Here is a 15,617-nt window from a genome sequence, read left to right as displayed (position 1 = left end):
TGTTGTGAGCCATGGCTGAAGTTTAAGCAGTCCTTTTGATTCCTAACAGACATGACCTTCCTTCACTGGTGTGCCACCTTTATAAATAAAAGCAGCAGCATGTTTTCTGTGTGCTGACATTACATCACCCACAATCTGTCTGTCTTCAATTAGTTTTACTTGGGCTCCTTATTCTTGTTTCCTGTCAGAGAATATTCCTTGCTATAGCTCACCCTGCTTGACGTTTGTCTAATGTTTCCTGAAGCAGTTTGTTTGTTACTACAAAAAGAATTTGGGGGCCTCCTGAAATGTGAATTATCGAACTTTCCTTCCCGAGAGAGCAAGTAACTTGGCTGAAATTACATTACACATTTCCCATGTTCCTCTGTCTGTGTTTAGTCTTTCTTGATAACTGTCAAATTTGTTGGCTATTTTATAGAATTTTTTTTTAGATGCAATATTAAACAATATCACAGATTACAAAAGTGTCACATTGTGCAGAAATCTGACTCCAGGAGAGAAAGTAGTGGGTGTTCTTTCTGACAAATGTCGTATGTGGGCTTCTAATAAACATGATTTGTTCCTCTAACTTAGGAATAAAACTTTTGTTGCTTCCCAGCTAAAGCTGTTGAGGTCAACAGTGTGCTGATACACAATAAATTCAGAGGTAACAGGAAGGGAGCTACTCCTGAATTTTGGGTTCAGTTTTAAGACACCACATTTTTGAAAGCCGTTCTTGAGGTTCATGAATTTCGAAGAGAAATTTTTCTCTGTTCCTTTGTGGAAAATCATTGTGAAATACAGCTATGATGCATAAAGGTGCTCTGCCTTACTTCACCATGGAAGTAAGTTGCACACCAGTTGAACTGTCTAGCATTTAAAGTAGAAGAATTACTATGCTTTGTTTTCTGGTATGCCAATCTTCTGGTGCTGCCACACTCTCCTTAGCCATCTGCCACTTTTTATATCCCGTGACTCTGTTGTGAGCTGGTGTACAGTTAAGGAGATCAGGCATTTGGAGCCTATAGCAGTTCAGAGCAGTCCTATAGCTCTGATAAATTACCAGGCTGCAGCAATCCGTCTGCAGCCTTTTAAGCAATCGGAGATCATTGGAGAGCAAGTTGTTGCTGTGGTGAGGTGTGCTTTTTTCAGTCTATATTTGGTCAGAAGGGTGTGACGTTTCAGAAGGGGACAGCAAGCTTTTCACATGTCAAGGCTGATTGTTGAAGTGCTCCAAATAGACTTACCTTGGATGTAAATGTGAAGCTGGCACAACATACTGTGTCTGTTTGTCGGGATGTGATACGTATGTGAAACATGTTTAACCGTTTTCTCAGCAGCCTGCGCTGCCTGCTTGTTGTCCTTAAAAATGGAAATGATTACTTATGACTTGCCTATTTGAGGTATTGCTTCTCTCCAGTGTAATCCTGTTGAGCGGACAGCAGCAGATGTGCTACAACCTGGTGGTCTTTTTGTTTAACTGGAAAATTCCTCACCACTAAGTCCAATTTTTTTTAAGTATGTGGTCCTAATAAGTGGTTGTGTTTTGGTGTGACTGACAAAATACATAAATACATTCTTGTGAACAGACTTGAGTTAAAGTTCCAGAATATGTCAGCTCTTTTTTCATCATGGTAATATCTGCAGTCTGTTTACAGTGCAGTACAATAGTGGAAAAGTTTTAATTAAACAGAGTTTTAAATTGTAAGAGGGGCCTAGTAGTATTGATTCTTTTCTTGGGGGAGTCTTGAAGGAGCTCTGTCATTTTATTTTGTTGTTTCTCCTTTTTTCTTCCTCTCTTTCTAGGTTTTATTGCATCTGATATGACTTCCAGAAACTCTAGTACCCAGTTGTGGTTAATTACCCACTACCATGAAATGGGGTCTCTGTATGACTATCTACAGCTCACTACCTTGGACACTGTCAGCTGCCTACGCATAGTACTGTCTATAGCTAGTGGTCTTGCACATTTGCACATAGAGATATTTGGAACCCAGGGGAAGCCTGCCATTTCTCATCGGGACTTGAAGAGCAAAAATATCCTCGTTAAGAAAAATGGACAGTGCTGCATAGCGGATTTAGGTGAGTTCATTTTGATGCTAATATACTCAGTGCATTCCTGCAGAAATAAAATATACTGGATAACTGCAACTGTAAAAGTCTTAAAGTAACCTTAAAATAACCTTACCATGATCTGATATTACCCTGAAGGTTTACAGCAGCCACTAGATGGCACTTACAACTTAAAAATGCCACTCTGCTGCTGAGGTGGCCCAGCGCAGCCTCTGAGTTCAGGAGCAGATCTAACATTTTAGACTTTCTCTTGGGTTTTCGTTGTTAAATTCCATTCATGGATCCCAGAAGGCAGCAGTTATTAGGCTTCAGCTCATTTCTGAACTAATAAATGTCCTTCCACTTACAGTCTAAGTACTATGTGCTCACTGTCCCAAGCTCCGTAGGTCCATCCAGCTTGAGTCTTTTGCCAACTAATTCAGTGAGCCCAAAATTGGGTTCTCCGTGACCAGGTGGTTTTAGACTTTAAGCTGGTAGGGTGCTGAGAAACAGTTGCAGCAGTATGGCTTGTTCACACCTTGGGGGTATGTCTGACAATATTTTTTTTTTCTTTTCTCTGAAGACAAGGGAGAAAATAGTGGTAGAACAATAGTATTGGGGAGTCATTGGCTAGACAAAAAGTGTATTGGTAGATGGGATTTTTTTCAATAGTAATCCCACTGCATAGTTCCTATCACTTTTGCCTGAGGGACATGAGATACACACAGGGAAAACATGAAAGCCACACACCTGGGCCTATCTAAATTTGCAGAGGGAATAGTAAGTAAAAAATGGAGCAGTAAGTTGAAAATACAAAACTTCAGAGATCGGCTTTTAAATAAATTTGTAGTTCACACTGAGAAGGGGGCAGCACATACTGGCATTAACATCACACTAATAAAGTAAAATCTACTACACTGTTTAGCTAGAGGCTTCAGATATTTGAGAGATTTTCTGAGAGAGTACAGCAATGAACATTTACCAGTTAGTTTTTATGGTGGTAAAATAGCTGTTTTTTTAAACGTGAAATCTTCAGGCATATATCTGACGTGCTCTTTGTTTGTTTCTTATCTGTAAAAGAGAGTTACCAAAGAGTTTGTTGCTTCTGCTATATATTCATGCCCTTTTATTCTGTATAGCTTTGTCTTTTTTTTCCTCCTCTGGTCTCCTCCTCTGTTTCAACACATGCACCATACAAGAAAAATGGCACTTAGAGGCTGGTAAGTATGAGCAGATGGAAAGATTCACTACAGCTGCCCAGAGCTAAGCTGGACTTGGGTTCTGTCGGTTACACCAGGTTCTGGACTTGCAATGTACCCATTAAGAATAGGTGTCAGCTCTAAAAACAAAAAGGAATAAAATGCCTTTGATGCGTATCTTGTATGTTTTGCCGGCAGCCTGGGTGCTGCACACCTGAACTGCAGTGTAGCTTAGTGTTTGCCATTCAGTGCTAGTCCTTTTGGCTGGCACAAGTGCAAAAGCTTTGTGAATTGGCTGCTTGTCCTTCAGCAAGCATGCTGCAAACTAGTATCTCAAACAGCAACCCAAGTATCCAGAGTTGCAGTTACAAAACTGGCTGTTTCAAATATGTTCTAGCTAAGCAGAAACTGTGTGATAAAGTCCAAGGATGGATGTCGATCTCGCTTCAGTGTGTCAGCACTGTGGAAAAGTTCTGCCTTTCTAAAGCAATTCACGTGCATGGTAATAGGTCTCAGTTGAGCAACTTTATAGAACAGCAGGATAATGCTTATACAAAAAGAAGAAAAAGCCCAACCCTCCTCTTACTCTCTCCTTCCCCTTGCCCGTCCATATAGAGTAGCGAATGTCCATTTGAAACAAACACTAGTATTTGTAAGGAAGGTGCAAAGAATGCTAACAAAACATATTTGGTCAATTTTTGTTTCTGGCAGATACTCCAGTATACTAAAGAGGATTTGTTGGTGTCTAGAAAACCATTGTGTTTCATCAATTTGTATTCCTGTCAAGCTTTTTTTTTTTAAGAATTAGTGTCTTACAGTAAGAGCTTCTCCGACAAGCACTTACGCGCCCTTAAGTTAGTGTGCACTGAGATCTCCTGAGGTGAAAAGAAACTGAAGCAGTGCAGTATCTGCTTCCTAACTCATAAACAGCACAGATGCTACCATGATGAGAACCTGATTACAACATTGTTGTCCCCTGACCTTATTGCAACATGTTCTTAGTTTGTAGTGTGCGGGATGCTGACTTGCATCCCTCAGTCTTAAACCTTTGACCTGTTAATCTATTGAATCTGTTTTGCCCAATTTGGATGGAGTATTACGATTTCTATCAAAGTGTTCTCCAAAGTCTTGACAGCTTCAGAGTTTGCCAGGAAATTTGTTTTCTAACCTTTGTTTCCAGTGTGCAAGTTTTTTTAAATATTATAATCCATACATACTGTATAATATAAATTAATATAAATATAAATGAATACATAAATATGTAAGTGTGTGTGTAAGTATGTCCTTTGTGTGTGTATATATGTATATATATGTATATATGACAAAAAATATTTTTATCTGGAGAGCAGGCTTTCCAGATTATCTTCTCAGCTGTCATGGGGTTAGTAGATGGTATCTTTCTAGAGGTGCCATAAGCATTGTCTTAGCAGCGGGAAATTACTTGAAGTGCATTTAAACTGTAGGAAAGTGTTTTCCAAATTTTTGTTACGGTGAAGTACAGGCTGGTTTTTTGGAAGGAAAAAAAAAAATAATGATCTGGTGATAGGTTAATTTTTTGTGGGACTGAGCTTTTTAAGTTTCATCTAAAGTAAACTCATGTTAAATGTAAATAGTATATGTTATTCTTACAAGAGTTGTTGAGGAAATTAGGGAGAGTTTGTGTGGTCTTTTCTATTGCTTAGTTATGTCATGCACCTGTTGCTGTTCAATTTGCAGTGCTCTCTGTTTACCATGGCAAAATGAGTACTCTGTGTGTTTCCAAATTTACAGTAATTTAGTCCCTCACATAATGTTCTTTGCTTAAATGTTTAGTAATTAGTAGAAACCAGGTAGAGTGGTTTTGACTGACTCATTTTAGATCAGCTTGAGGATGTTTATTTTTCAAGCTACTGCAAATATGGTGTTTTTTATTTTCCAGCTTTATTTTTTAACTTGTGTGTATCCATCATGCAGTGTTTTTCTTCTCTCTTCCCCACAGTTTGGATATATCCACCTACCCAAAAGTTCTATAAATAAATTTGAATGCTGTGTAAAATTGTTTTCTTCTAAGTAACAGATGCTTGGCCTTCTGTGTATACGTGCCTAGAGCGCTGGTGACATCCAGTGGCTGCAAAACACTGAATGACAGCATTTTGCAACAGTGCAATAACATGCTTAATGGTAATCCCTGAGGAGATAATTGGTCTAAGTCTACGGACACAGTGGCTGGTTTTGATAGCTGGTTTTGAGCTGACCCAGTTGGTCTTTGGACAGCTGGACTCTTAGCTCCTTCTTTTTAAGAAACTGTCTGATGGGTGTCACTGCTCACATGTAATTTTAAACGTATGCTGCTATAGTTTTAAAGGGGACTTAACAGTGTTTTTTTTCTTTCTGTCCTTCAGGCCTTGCAGTAATGCACTCCCAAAGCACGAATCAGTTGGATGTGGGGAACAATCCCCGTGTGGGTACCAAACGCTACATGGCTCCAGAAGTCTTGGATGAAACTATACAGGCAGACTGCTTTGACTCTTATAAAAGGGTCGATATCTGGGCTTTTGGGCTGGTCCTTTGGGAAGTAGCTAGACGCATGGTTAGCAACGGTAAGTATTTGGGACTCCTTTACTTGTTTTTAGAAGGGATTAAGCAAATGGTAATTCACAGCAAAGCATCTGCCACCAAAATGCATAGGATGTGCAGTAAAATACTGGACCTCCAAAGTATTTTGATTCCTGACACTTTGCTGCCTGTGTTGAAGTTGTTGGTATGTTGGGTACAATGGCTGAGTATTGTTGTCATTTCTGTTAAGGTAGAGAAGAAAGAGGGTCCCCTGCTTCATCCTAAATTGTGATGAGAAATATTAATACCAAATAGTCAGTTGAGTTAAAATTTTAGATCATAAAGTCTCTAAACTTTTTCCATGTGTCATTAATCCATAGTGAATACTTCTAGGTGGCTGCTTCTTGTGACAAAACCTAAGGAACAGAAGGAAAATATGTAGGAAGTGAAGAAGTGATCAGAATTCAGGGATGCTTTTGCTTTACCAAGTTAAATGCACTCACAAAGCAGGACTTGGTCAAAGTACAGTTCTGCTTGGGAAAGGTGCCACTGTAATCGTGTTTTGTAGTGCACAGTGTTGCTTCATGTTTCCTTGGCATGGGAGTCTGAATTTAAGAATCTTTAAGCTGGGTATCTGTTGGTGTGATTTCTTGTGCTTGTCAATTCAGAAGTCCTCTCTGACTTCTGGACCTCAAGTTGTGCTCTGTGGACCCAAGCTGACAGGTGAACGCAGAAGATGCCCTTCGGGCATGTCTGCAGATACTGGCAGTGATGGATTGTTAACAGCGACATGTTTTAAATCTGAGGAAATTCTGAATCATCATATGTATTTATTTGCTCTGTGTCTGTCCGATCTATTCCCACCAAATCCGAATCTGGGATTCTGTAACTGACATCAGACAACAGGTTTATCTTCTTCAGGAAAAGACGACTAGTCGTTTGTTTGCTGCAGTACCTCTGAGCCTTGATGGTAGGCTGGAACCCCACAGGGCAGGAAGTGCTGGTGCCAGCCAGGGTGCCTGCCAGCTTAGGATCCAAGTATGAACTTGTTGGAAGGAGAGATGGTCAGAACGATAGGCAGTAGTCAGAGTGGCTCAAACTGAAGAATTGAGAGCTTGGGGTTTTTTTGGTTTTTTTTTTTTTTTTGGTTATTTTTTGTGGGAACTATTGCAAGTCAGAGTTTGAAGGAAGACTTTGGAGGAAAGGATTAAGATAGTTTTAGAGATGTTCTCAAAAAGCAGCTGTTGAAGGCCAAAGGAGGGAGTACGAGTGGTTTTGTGGAGAGAGGAGCAGTGAGTGGACAGAGGTAGGCTGTAATAAGGTATGACAGTGAAGGCTTGTGGTAGGTAGTACAGAGTAACAAAGCCTGGCTCAAATTCTAGTGGAAGTTAATGTACTTGCCTCATATTGTTTCTCATGCATTATGTCCCCTCCGTTCCCTGACCCCAGTGGAAATCTGGTCCAAATGGTGTTACACTGGATTACAGGGAGTGGGAGAGAGGACAGGCGAACGTGCAGCAGCTCTAGAAGCAAACAAATATTGTTATTCTATTAAAGTACAGGACTTCTTCTAAATATGAACCTTTTACTTCATCTGTTATCTGTTGGTGGCCAAAATAATTTAACTGTAAGAAAAAAAAAAAGGTATTGCTCCCTTGTTCAGGTAACTCCCAGCACAGCAGCCACAGGTAGCTAGTTATCTCCAGAAACACTGTGGTGAGGCTTGTTTTGAGAAGGCTGCTGGAAGGTGGCACTTTGGAGAAGATTTGCAGACCTTCCAAGCTTGCTGTGAGATTCCCTGGGGCCTGGAGCACTGTCCAAAGCCCCTCGCCTTCTCTATGATACTTACAGGGTGCTTAAAGAAAGTTGACTTGGAGGTAGCAAAATGCATCAGGTAGGCTCAGATGGCTAATTTAAGTCTCCTTGTAAGCCTGAGAGCTTGCTTTGATAGCTCTGAAGAGAACCAAAATGGTCATTTCTCTGTGATCAAGAGAGCAGGGTAATCTGTGCGGGTGGACAGCTATGTTGGTGCAATTTAACTTGCAGGGTCCATAGTGAGCAGCTACTGTCTTGCTGGAAGCCAGTGGCAGTCACAGGACTGACTGCAGGAGCAGAAGGGAACTTCCACAGGCTTTCTGTGAGGTGGCCAGAGCTGAGCTCATGACCTTGCCTTCCTTCTCCCTTCACTGTCAGAGGAGTTACTTGAAGACATATGCAGCAAAAGGAATAGGTATTGTTCTGATAAAAGAACATATGTCAGCTGAATCACAAAGTGTAATGATGATCTCAGGTGAAGGTGTATGTGGTTAATCAGAGAAAGGAGAAGGTCTTGTGAATGCATGGTGTTAATTTTTCTTATGATATACTGTTTATTGGCAAATGTATGTCGTAGGCAGTTATGAAGACTTGCTCATTGCATTTCCCAATATTTGGAGACCTCTGGGTTGCAGTTCACGTCAGTGTGAGCGTCTTGAGAATTTAAGCTGTAACTTTATTGTTTTCAGTGCAGTTTTATATTATGCACTTTGTCTGTCTCAGCAGTCTGTGAGCACTGGAGTTTACCAGTTGCCATAATATGATAGGCTTGCTGGGCAGGGGTTGATTAATTCACTGTGCAATAGGTGATGCTCACTGTGATGGGCAGGGAAGCCAGCGCATGAGAGGAGGCAGTCGGTCTTCCTCCGTGCTGCCTGTGGAGGGACCGTGCTAGTAGCTGTGGGTGGCGGGACCAGCAGTACTTACAGGGGTGTGTGCTTACATGTAGGCACCGCGTAGAGTATTGTCTGTTCGAATATAGCAGTTGGCCTATGTGATGACAAAACTTCACGTGTAAGCTTTTGATAAGTTTGTTTTTATTGCCAGTCTTGAATTTTGAGTAGTTCATCTGGAATCTGTCCTGCCACAGTGCTGTTCTGGAGGCTGGTAATCCTTTGTGGAATATTAGATGTCTTGTTCTCCTTGTATATGAATATATGTTTATACTTATGTGTGTGTATACTGTACATAATACATATAAAAATACACACAGTCTTACCTAGTTACCTCTTGCAATGAAAATTCCACAAAATGGTACTTATTATTTAAATATTCCCATGCTGAAGTTTTGATACATACGTATTGCTGCAGTAACTGCAGTTCACAGACAACTTAGCTGAGCTACTTTGAAACTAGTGAGCTTAGATTGTGCTGGCAGCTTCACCAGGATGGTATGAAACTCAGCATGGACTACAGACCTACCAAAGACGATAGGTAAATGCTTCAGTAATTTGATTCAGGCTGAGCTCAGTGCCACTGTGGAAGCACTTTTCACAGTAATACAGGTACGTCATGACATTGGTCATGTCAATGAAGTCTTAGGTTTAAGATGACGGTGATGCTAATTCCACAGTACTTATTTCCAGTTGCTCAGTATTTCTGGCTGTTGCCGTAAGTAACTACATTTCCTTGCACTTGTTTGAAATGGAGTAAACGTTTTCTCTCAAATCCAAGTGTTTAGCTGTGTGGAAATCATTACTTCATCAGGTGGTCACTGAGATAACCCTGTTTGGTTTGTAGTAAGACTCTGGCACTGGGAGTGAGCATGCTGAGGTCAAGGTAGCATGCTTATGTGAACTGGGTGATGGTGTATCTTAGGTGGGCTAGAGGCACTTGTGTCAGTTAGGTGTGCTAGAAATTTTTGCTGCTGTCCCATGCTGATGGACACTTGTCATCTCTCATTTACTGGGTGGAAATGCAGAGTCTATTCCAGTGAGTCAGCCTGGTTTAGTACTTCAGTTTGTGGAGACTCTGAAGTTGTTGTAATCTGACTAATAAGTCTGATTTTTTTTTTTTAAATTTTATTTTAAAATTTTTTAATGTTTATTTTTACACTTTTAATTTTTTTAAATTTTTTTTTTTTAACTTATCTAATGGTCCTTGAGGTGCCACAGTAATTCTCAGTACTTTTCTCTTGTGGCTTAGTATAAGGAGGAAAATGTAGGAAACTCCTTCGCCACAACCAAGAGTACTTGTGTATTGTCTTTGTGCTGTAGCAGGAGCCACTCAGCATTTCTTTCGTACTTGAAAAATGTGATTTAAGCCCCCAAATCAGTATTTTACTCTCTTTAAATAGACCAGTGCTTGTTCCTTGTAGAGTGGTTGTTCACTGCTTTTGAATGTGCTCCCTTCCTAGTGTACAGTGCCTTGCATCTTTCCTTACCCGGTACCTGGCACTTACAGTTCTGTTCCTTGTGAATCTTCACTGTCGTTCCCAGTGTTGTGATCTTGTTCAATTTTAATAGTAACACCAGAAGCTGAAAGATGGTTACTGCTCAAAGCCACCCCTGGTGTGTGATCATTATCTCTGCAAGGCTGTGTCTGTTGCTTAGGTGTTTGTGTAGATTTTGCTTTGCTCCAACAGTTAGATTCGTGCATGCATAGGACAAGTTGATGTTAAAGTAACGAGGAATAAAGGTGAAGAAAATGCTACTCTGTGTGTGTTCTAGTTGATTTGAGTAGCAAAAAGCCAGCAACCCTAGGGGGAAAAAAAAATACAATATATTGTAAATTACAGAAGTCATCCTAAAACTGTTCAGAAAGCGGCAAGCTATAGGTAGTGCTGAACGACTCTCGGGTCTCCCTCGTAGTGAGCGGCTGGCTCGCTTTCCCGGGACAGTGGGCGAGGGAAGTGTGTCACAGTTCAGTGACCGCTTTGCGAGCAGAGCAGTGTGGGCTAGAGGTTGCAGTGGCTTGCTGGCACCACTGATGGGCTGCTGCGGAGCCGGCAGTGGTCCCATGGGATCTGTGATGTTTGGCTGTGGTAGATCAGAGTACCCTAGAATCACTTTATTGGAGTAAAGGCTAGACCCGCTTCATTTCATATTTATTACTATGTCTTATCTGAAATAGCCAGCTATAGACCCTATACTTTGGAAGGACCACATGAAAATAATAAATTAGAGCCAGACTCTCTCTTTTAGTGATAAAGTTCATCTGTAATATCCTAGTGACCCTGGAAACATTTTCAGATCTATATGATGTAGCTCTGACGTTCTGCATTTGACTCGTATAAAGCCACTACTTTATCTGAAATGGAAGTATAGACAATGTGGATACACAAGAGGTTTTTTGTATTCTTGAGTTCTCACAATAAACTTTATTCTGTGTTCTGGGAGGAAGCAGGAGGAGTGTAAAAACAAGAGTTCGGCCCTGTAGGTGATACTTGGTATATGCAATTATGAATTGCTTGAAGGAGGAGGGTAGGTGATGCTTCTTTACACAGCATGTAATATAGTCTGTCCTTCTGCACCTATGTCAGAATACTATAGGGCAAACCCTGTAGTCTGCTAGTTACTTTATTATGGTAACACGCTTGGGTAGCTAGGTCTTTGAACTGTACGACTGTTTTCTAAGGGAGCTGTAATTTCCTGAAGACCATTTCCCTTTTTGACTAGTCATCACAGATAGGGATTTATAGATTTTTTTTTTTTTTTTTAACAGAGGATCTATGGGATTTTAATCTTCATCTCCAATAGAACAAGAAAACTAAATCCCAACCACTGTAGCAAAGTTTGAGAACCTCTTTTCAACTTCAGTATATCCAAAGCAACAGAAATTCTCCTGGATTTCATGTACGTCTGACTGTGGCACAGCTGCCAGTCTGCTAAAAAGCAGTTTTAAGATTGTTCTGCCCTGTTTCTGTTTCTACTGTACAGAGAGGGGCCTCATTCGCTTGGTGTTTTTCCAAGCTGCTGACCCAAATGCCTGTCTTTGAACACCAGTTTTTAAATTGGCGTCTGAAGAAAGTTGAGCTCCCTATAGATCATTTGTGAGCTTAATCCACTGATGAAACAGCGGTGCTGCATGCATGCCTTAGAGAGTAGGCAAAAGGCTTTTTAGCCTGCCAGTTTTGTGTAAGCTGGGTGACAAGTTGTGAGAGCACATACATAAACTCATTTTTCAATGCAGAATCCTAGAAAATGCATTCAGACACTGGGTGCCACAGGCTCTCAGGTGTTTGGCTTTGTGGTGGCATGTGGTGCCAATTACCCTACGTATTTTACTGTTTTAATAACAAGAAATAAAATTATTTGAAGGACCAGCATGAGGGTCTGTAGATGCTGGCATGCTTATTGGACTCTTTCAGGAATCATAAAACCGTGCAAAGTGTGTGGTAAGTCTATTAAAACCACAATGCAGACCTTACATTTTTTACATTTGCTAGCAGAAATCCCAGTTCCGTGGTAGTCAGTAAACCTCCATGCATTATAAAAGATGTCCTTTTGGCAAGTGAATTTATTTCTCGCCATTTCAGCTCAAGCATCTGCAAAATGGACATAGTTCTTACTTTGTGGAATTGTAATATGAGCCAATTAATTAACATTTTGGGTAGAAAAAGCCGTTCCTATGATATAAGTGCTATTCTGTTGTTTAATGGCTGCTTGACACTGTGGTGTTAACTTTTAAAAGATTTTGTGCTGCTTAGACAGCTAGGTCATCTGTTCTCTCCTTCTGTGCAGAAATCCTGTTTCACTGACACAGTCATTAAATAATGCCTCTCTTTTTGTGTCTCACTAGGTATTGTGGAAGACTATAAACCACCATTTTATGACTTGGTTCCAAATGATCCCAGTTTTGAAGACATGAGAAAAGTGGTCTGTGTAGATCAGCAAAGGCCGAACATTCCCAACAGATGGTTCTCAGACCCTGTAAGTGGGTGTGCCTGCGGGTGGTTTGCAGAAGATATGAGCTGACCTTTCTTCTTTTGAAATAGTCATGAAAGCTATTTTCAATTCTCACTTGAAATTGAAATGATCTCAATGCTACTTGTTAGGAGCATTACCTGTACAGATTTCAGAAGCATGCTAGTGTGGACCTTTATCTTGGAGCAGGAAAAAACGCAATGAGCAAACTTATGACTGTTAAGTCTGAGCTATTCACAGATTAGCCTTTTAGAATCATAGAATCATAGAATCATTGAGGTTGCAAAAGACCTCTAAGATCATCGAGTCCAACCGTCAACCCAACACCACCATGCCCACTAAACCATGTCCCTAAGCGCCTCATCTACTCATCTTTTAAATACCTCCAGGGACGGGGACTCAACCACTTCCCTGGGCAGCCTCTTCCAATGTTTAAACACTCTTTCAGTACAGAAATTTTTCCTCACGTCCAATCTAAACCTCCCCTGGCACAACTTGAGGCCATTTCCTCTCGTCCTATCACTTGTTACTTGGGAGAAGAGACTGACCCCCACCTCGCTACAACCTCCTTTCAGGTAGTTGTAGAGAGCGATGAGGTCTCCCCTCAGCCTCCTTTTCTCCAGGCTGAACAACCCCAGTTCCCTCAGCCGCTCCTCATCAGACTTTTTCTCCAGACCCCTCACCAGCCTCGTTGCCCTTCTCATGCCCTTAGTAGCATGATTTAACAATAACTATTTTAAAGCTGCTTTTCCTGTGTTGTTATTCTCCCTCCAAGGGGAAATTTCTTTAAGGGCAAGGTAGCCTGTGTAGGCCTTTCTGTGGCTTATAAGTATGCAGATTTAGAACAGAATTTTGGTCTCTCTCCTGCCTACAGGATAAGGGACTGGTTTTTTTGAAAGGCTAGTGCTGAAGTTTATTTTTCTTCATCAGAATCAGCCTGCACTCTCCAGGTTGACCAGCTGTTTTTTTCCTTATTACTGAAGCTGTGGAGGTCAGTTTGAATCTGTACGGCTGGCTGGGGCCAGCAAGGACGAGAGGTCCCATCTATAAGCTTTTGATTGTAGAGCCATGACCTGTCCTGCTGCCCCAGCCAGCTGTGAATCCCAGCCATTTAAAGCTGCACTGGATGTGATGAAATCACAGGCAGAAAATCTGTACCTTCTCTGGCTTCCTTCATTGATCTTGCAGGAGTCAGTTTCCTTGAAAAGAGATTCTGTAGAGTGTTTTCTTAATTAGGAAAAAACCAAAACTCCATTGTTTAAAATTACACTAGCTTGTCACTCCAGTCAGCCCATTGTCTAGTTATTCTCTTGGTTTAACCAATTTATCAAACTTGGTGGTTTTTTTTCCAACACGTGAAATCTGTGTATTTGATAGTTAGCAGTAAACTCTGTAGATTCTGAAAATTGAGTATTAATAAGGCAATAAAACCATATTGTATTAGCGCTTAACCCAATCTAGTGTTTTCTTGGCCTGTGATTTGTGTGCTTACATGTGTGTTTTGTTTTTTATTCTTTCCCAGACATTAACATCTCTTGCCAAGTTGATGAAAGAATGCTGGTATCAAAATCCATCAGCAAGACTAACAGCCCTGCGAATCAAAAAGACTTTGACCAAAATTGATAATTCCTTAGACAAACTGAAAGCTGACTGTTGACCTTCTTGCGGTGCTCTCCTGACAGGAAGGCGTTTGTCTGGTTCAGAATTAGTCTGGCCAGACAGTTTATACGATTGGTCCCCATGTGGCTACTTATAGAGGCAGAAGTTCTTACTAAGCCATCTGTTTGGGAGACATCGGAACCATATGGACTTTGCTCAGTGACTACAATGGGCATTTCACAAATGGTCAAGCTATAAGGACTCATGCTGGATGTACTGTTGCAAAGGTAGTGGCCTGAAGGAAGACAGAGAAATCCTAAGACAAGATCAGGGCATTAAATAATGGCTTTGAACAGCTTTTTTCTATTTCTTTTTTTTTTTTTTTTTTTTTTTTTTTAATTCTCCTAATCACTCCCAGGGTGAACACGTGGAAGTGGTAAATTTTAATCAGCAATATTGCCTGTGCTTCTCTTCTTTATTGCACTAGGAATTCTTTGCATTCCTTACTTGCACTGTCACTGTTAATTTTAACGACATGACTTGCCAAAAATATGATTGGCTGTATACTACATTGATCTATGCCTGAATAATAGGAAATGAATTTGGTAAACTGAAATTGTAACTGTCAGATTTTAGCTGCATTTTACATGTGTACTGATGTTTACAATAATGCTGAACATTAGGAATTTCTCGTTTATACAAAACTTGCAAATTATTTATTACTAGTGCACTTGCCAGTTTTTTAAACTGTAAAATAAGTGCATAAAGTTAAAGCTTATTTTTATGTGGCCTCTTTCATGATTTCTTACACAGATGTTTTTGTAGCACAATATAACCTGAAACATAAATTGTTTTCTGTATTATCATATTACAACTCGATAGTCACATTTTAAGTGCTTCACATTTGTAGGTGTGTGGTCTGTAACATATTTTCAGTTCAAATACGGAACATATATATAGCCATTACCCACATAACATTGTGTCTAGTATCTTACTGATCTAGAAAAGGAGAGCAATGGAGGAATTAACTAGAATTTTAGGTCATGAATGCTGTGGGGAAAATGCATTTTATTTCTTCTAAGCTATATAATACGCATTTAAACTCTGCCAGAAAAATAACTATTTTGTTTTAATATACTTTTTCTATTTAGTAGTTATTTGTATAAATTAAATAGAATGTTTTCAAGTCAAACAAAAGAGTGTTTTAGTTCTCTTACTGCCTATTAGTAACAAAGGTATACTAATGCAGCAGTGTGTATCTCCAGTCATATGCTCGCAGGTGAACAGAGCTGGTCCAGGTCAATACGTGGTGGAACACCAAGGTACTGAGGCTGTTAACAGTTGTTTGTTTGGGTGTGTTTTTCCTGTACTGAACTGGATCCCAAAATAGTACAGCAGGGAACTGGTGTACTCTCTTTGGATGTGACATCAGCCATGTCCATGCAAACCTCCTAGAGCATGTCTTGCAGAAGGAGGTATGTTATCCCCTAGCCTTATGGGGAAGAATTCAGCTTTATACCCAGAGAACTTTTTTTCTCTGCCTGTACCTCTTGATACTCTCGTTTGTTACACC

The 15,617-nt window shown here is 40.4% G+C and overlaps 1 protein-coding gene across 1 annotated transcript in view; it reads left to right on the top strand.

Moving 5' to 3' along the window:
* Positions 1-15,014, top strand: part of ACVR1 (activin A receptor type 1) — a 35,643-nt gene extending 20,629 nt beyond the window's left edge. The window contains exons 6-9 of the mRNA XM_009273158.2: positions 1,786-2,061; positions 5,612-5,809; positions 12,321-12,451; positions 13,968-15,014. Coding sequence (XP_009271433.1) covers positions 1,786-2,061; positions 5,612-5,809; positions 12,321-12,451; positions 13,968-14,102 — 740 coding nt within the window. The 3' untranslated portion in view covers positions 14,103-15,014. The remainder of the gene's footprint in view (positions 1-1,785; positions 2,062-5,611; positions 5,810-12,320; positions 12,452-13,967) is intronic.
* The last annotated feature ends 603 nt before the right edge of the window (positions 15,015-15,617 follow it).

The sequence above is a fragment of the Aptenodytes forsteri genome, unplaced genomic scaffold, assembly GCF_000699145.1.
Source record: "Aptenodytes forsteri isolate BGI_AS27 unplaced genomic scaffold, ASM69914v1 Scaffold174, whole genome shotgun sequence".
NCBI lineage: Eukaryota > Metazoa > Chordata > Aves > Sphenisciformes > Spheniscidae > Aptenodytes > Aptenodytes forsteri.
Note: the sequence above shows the minus strand (reverse complement) of the source record. Positions and strands in the feature narration are given on the sequence as shown.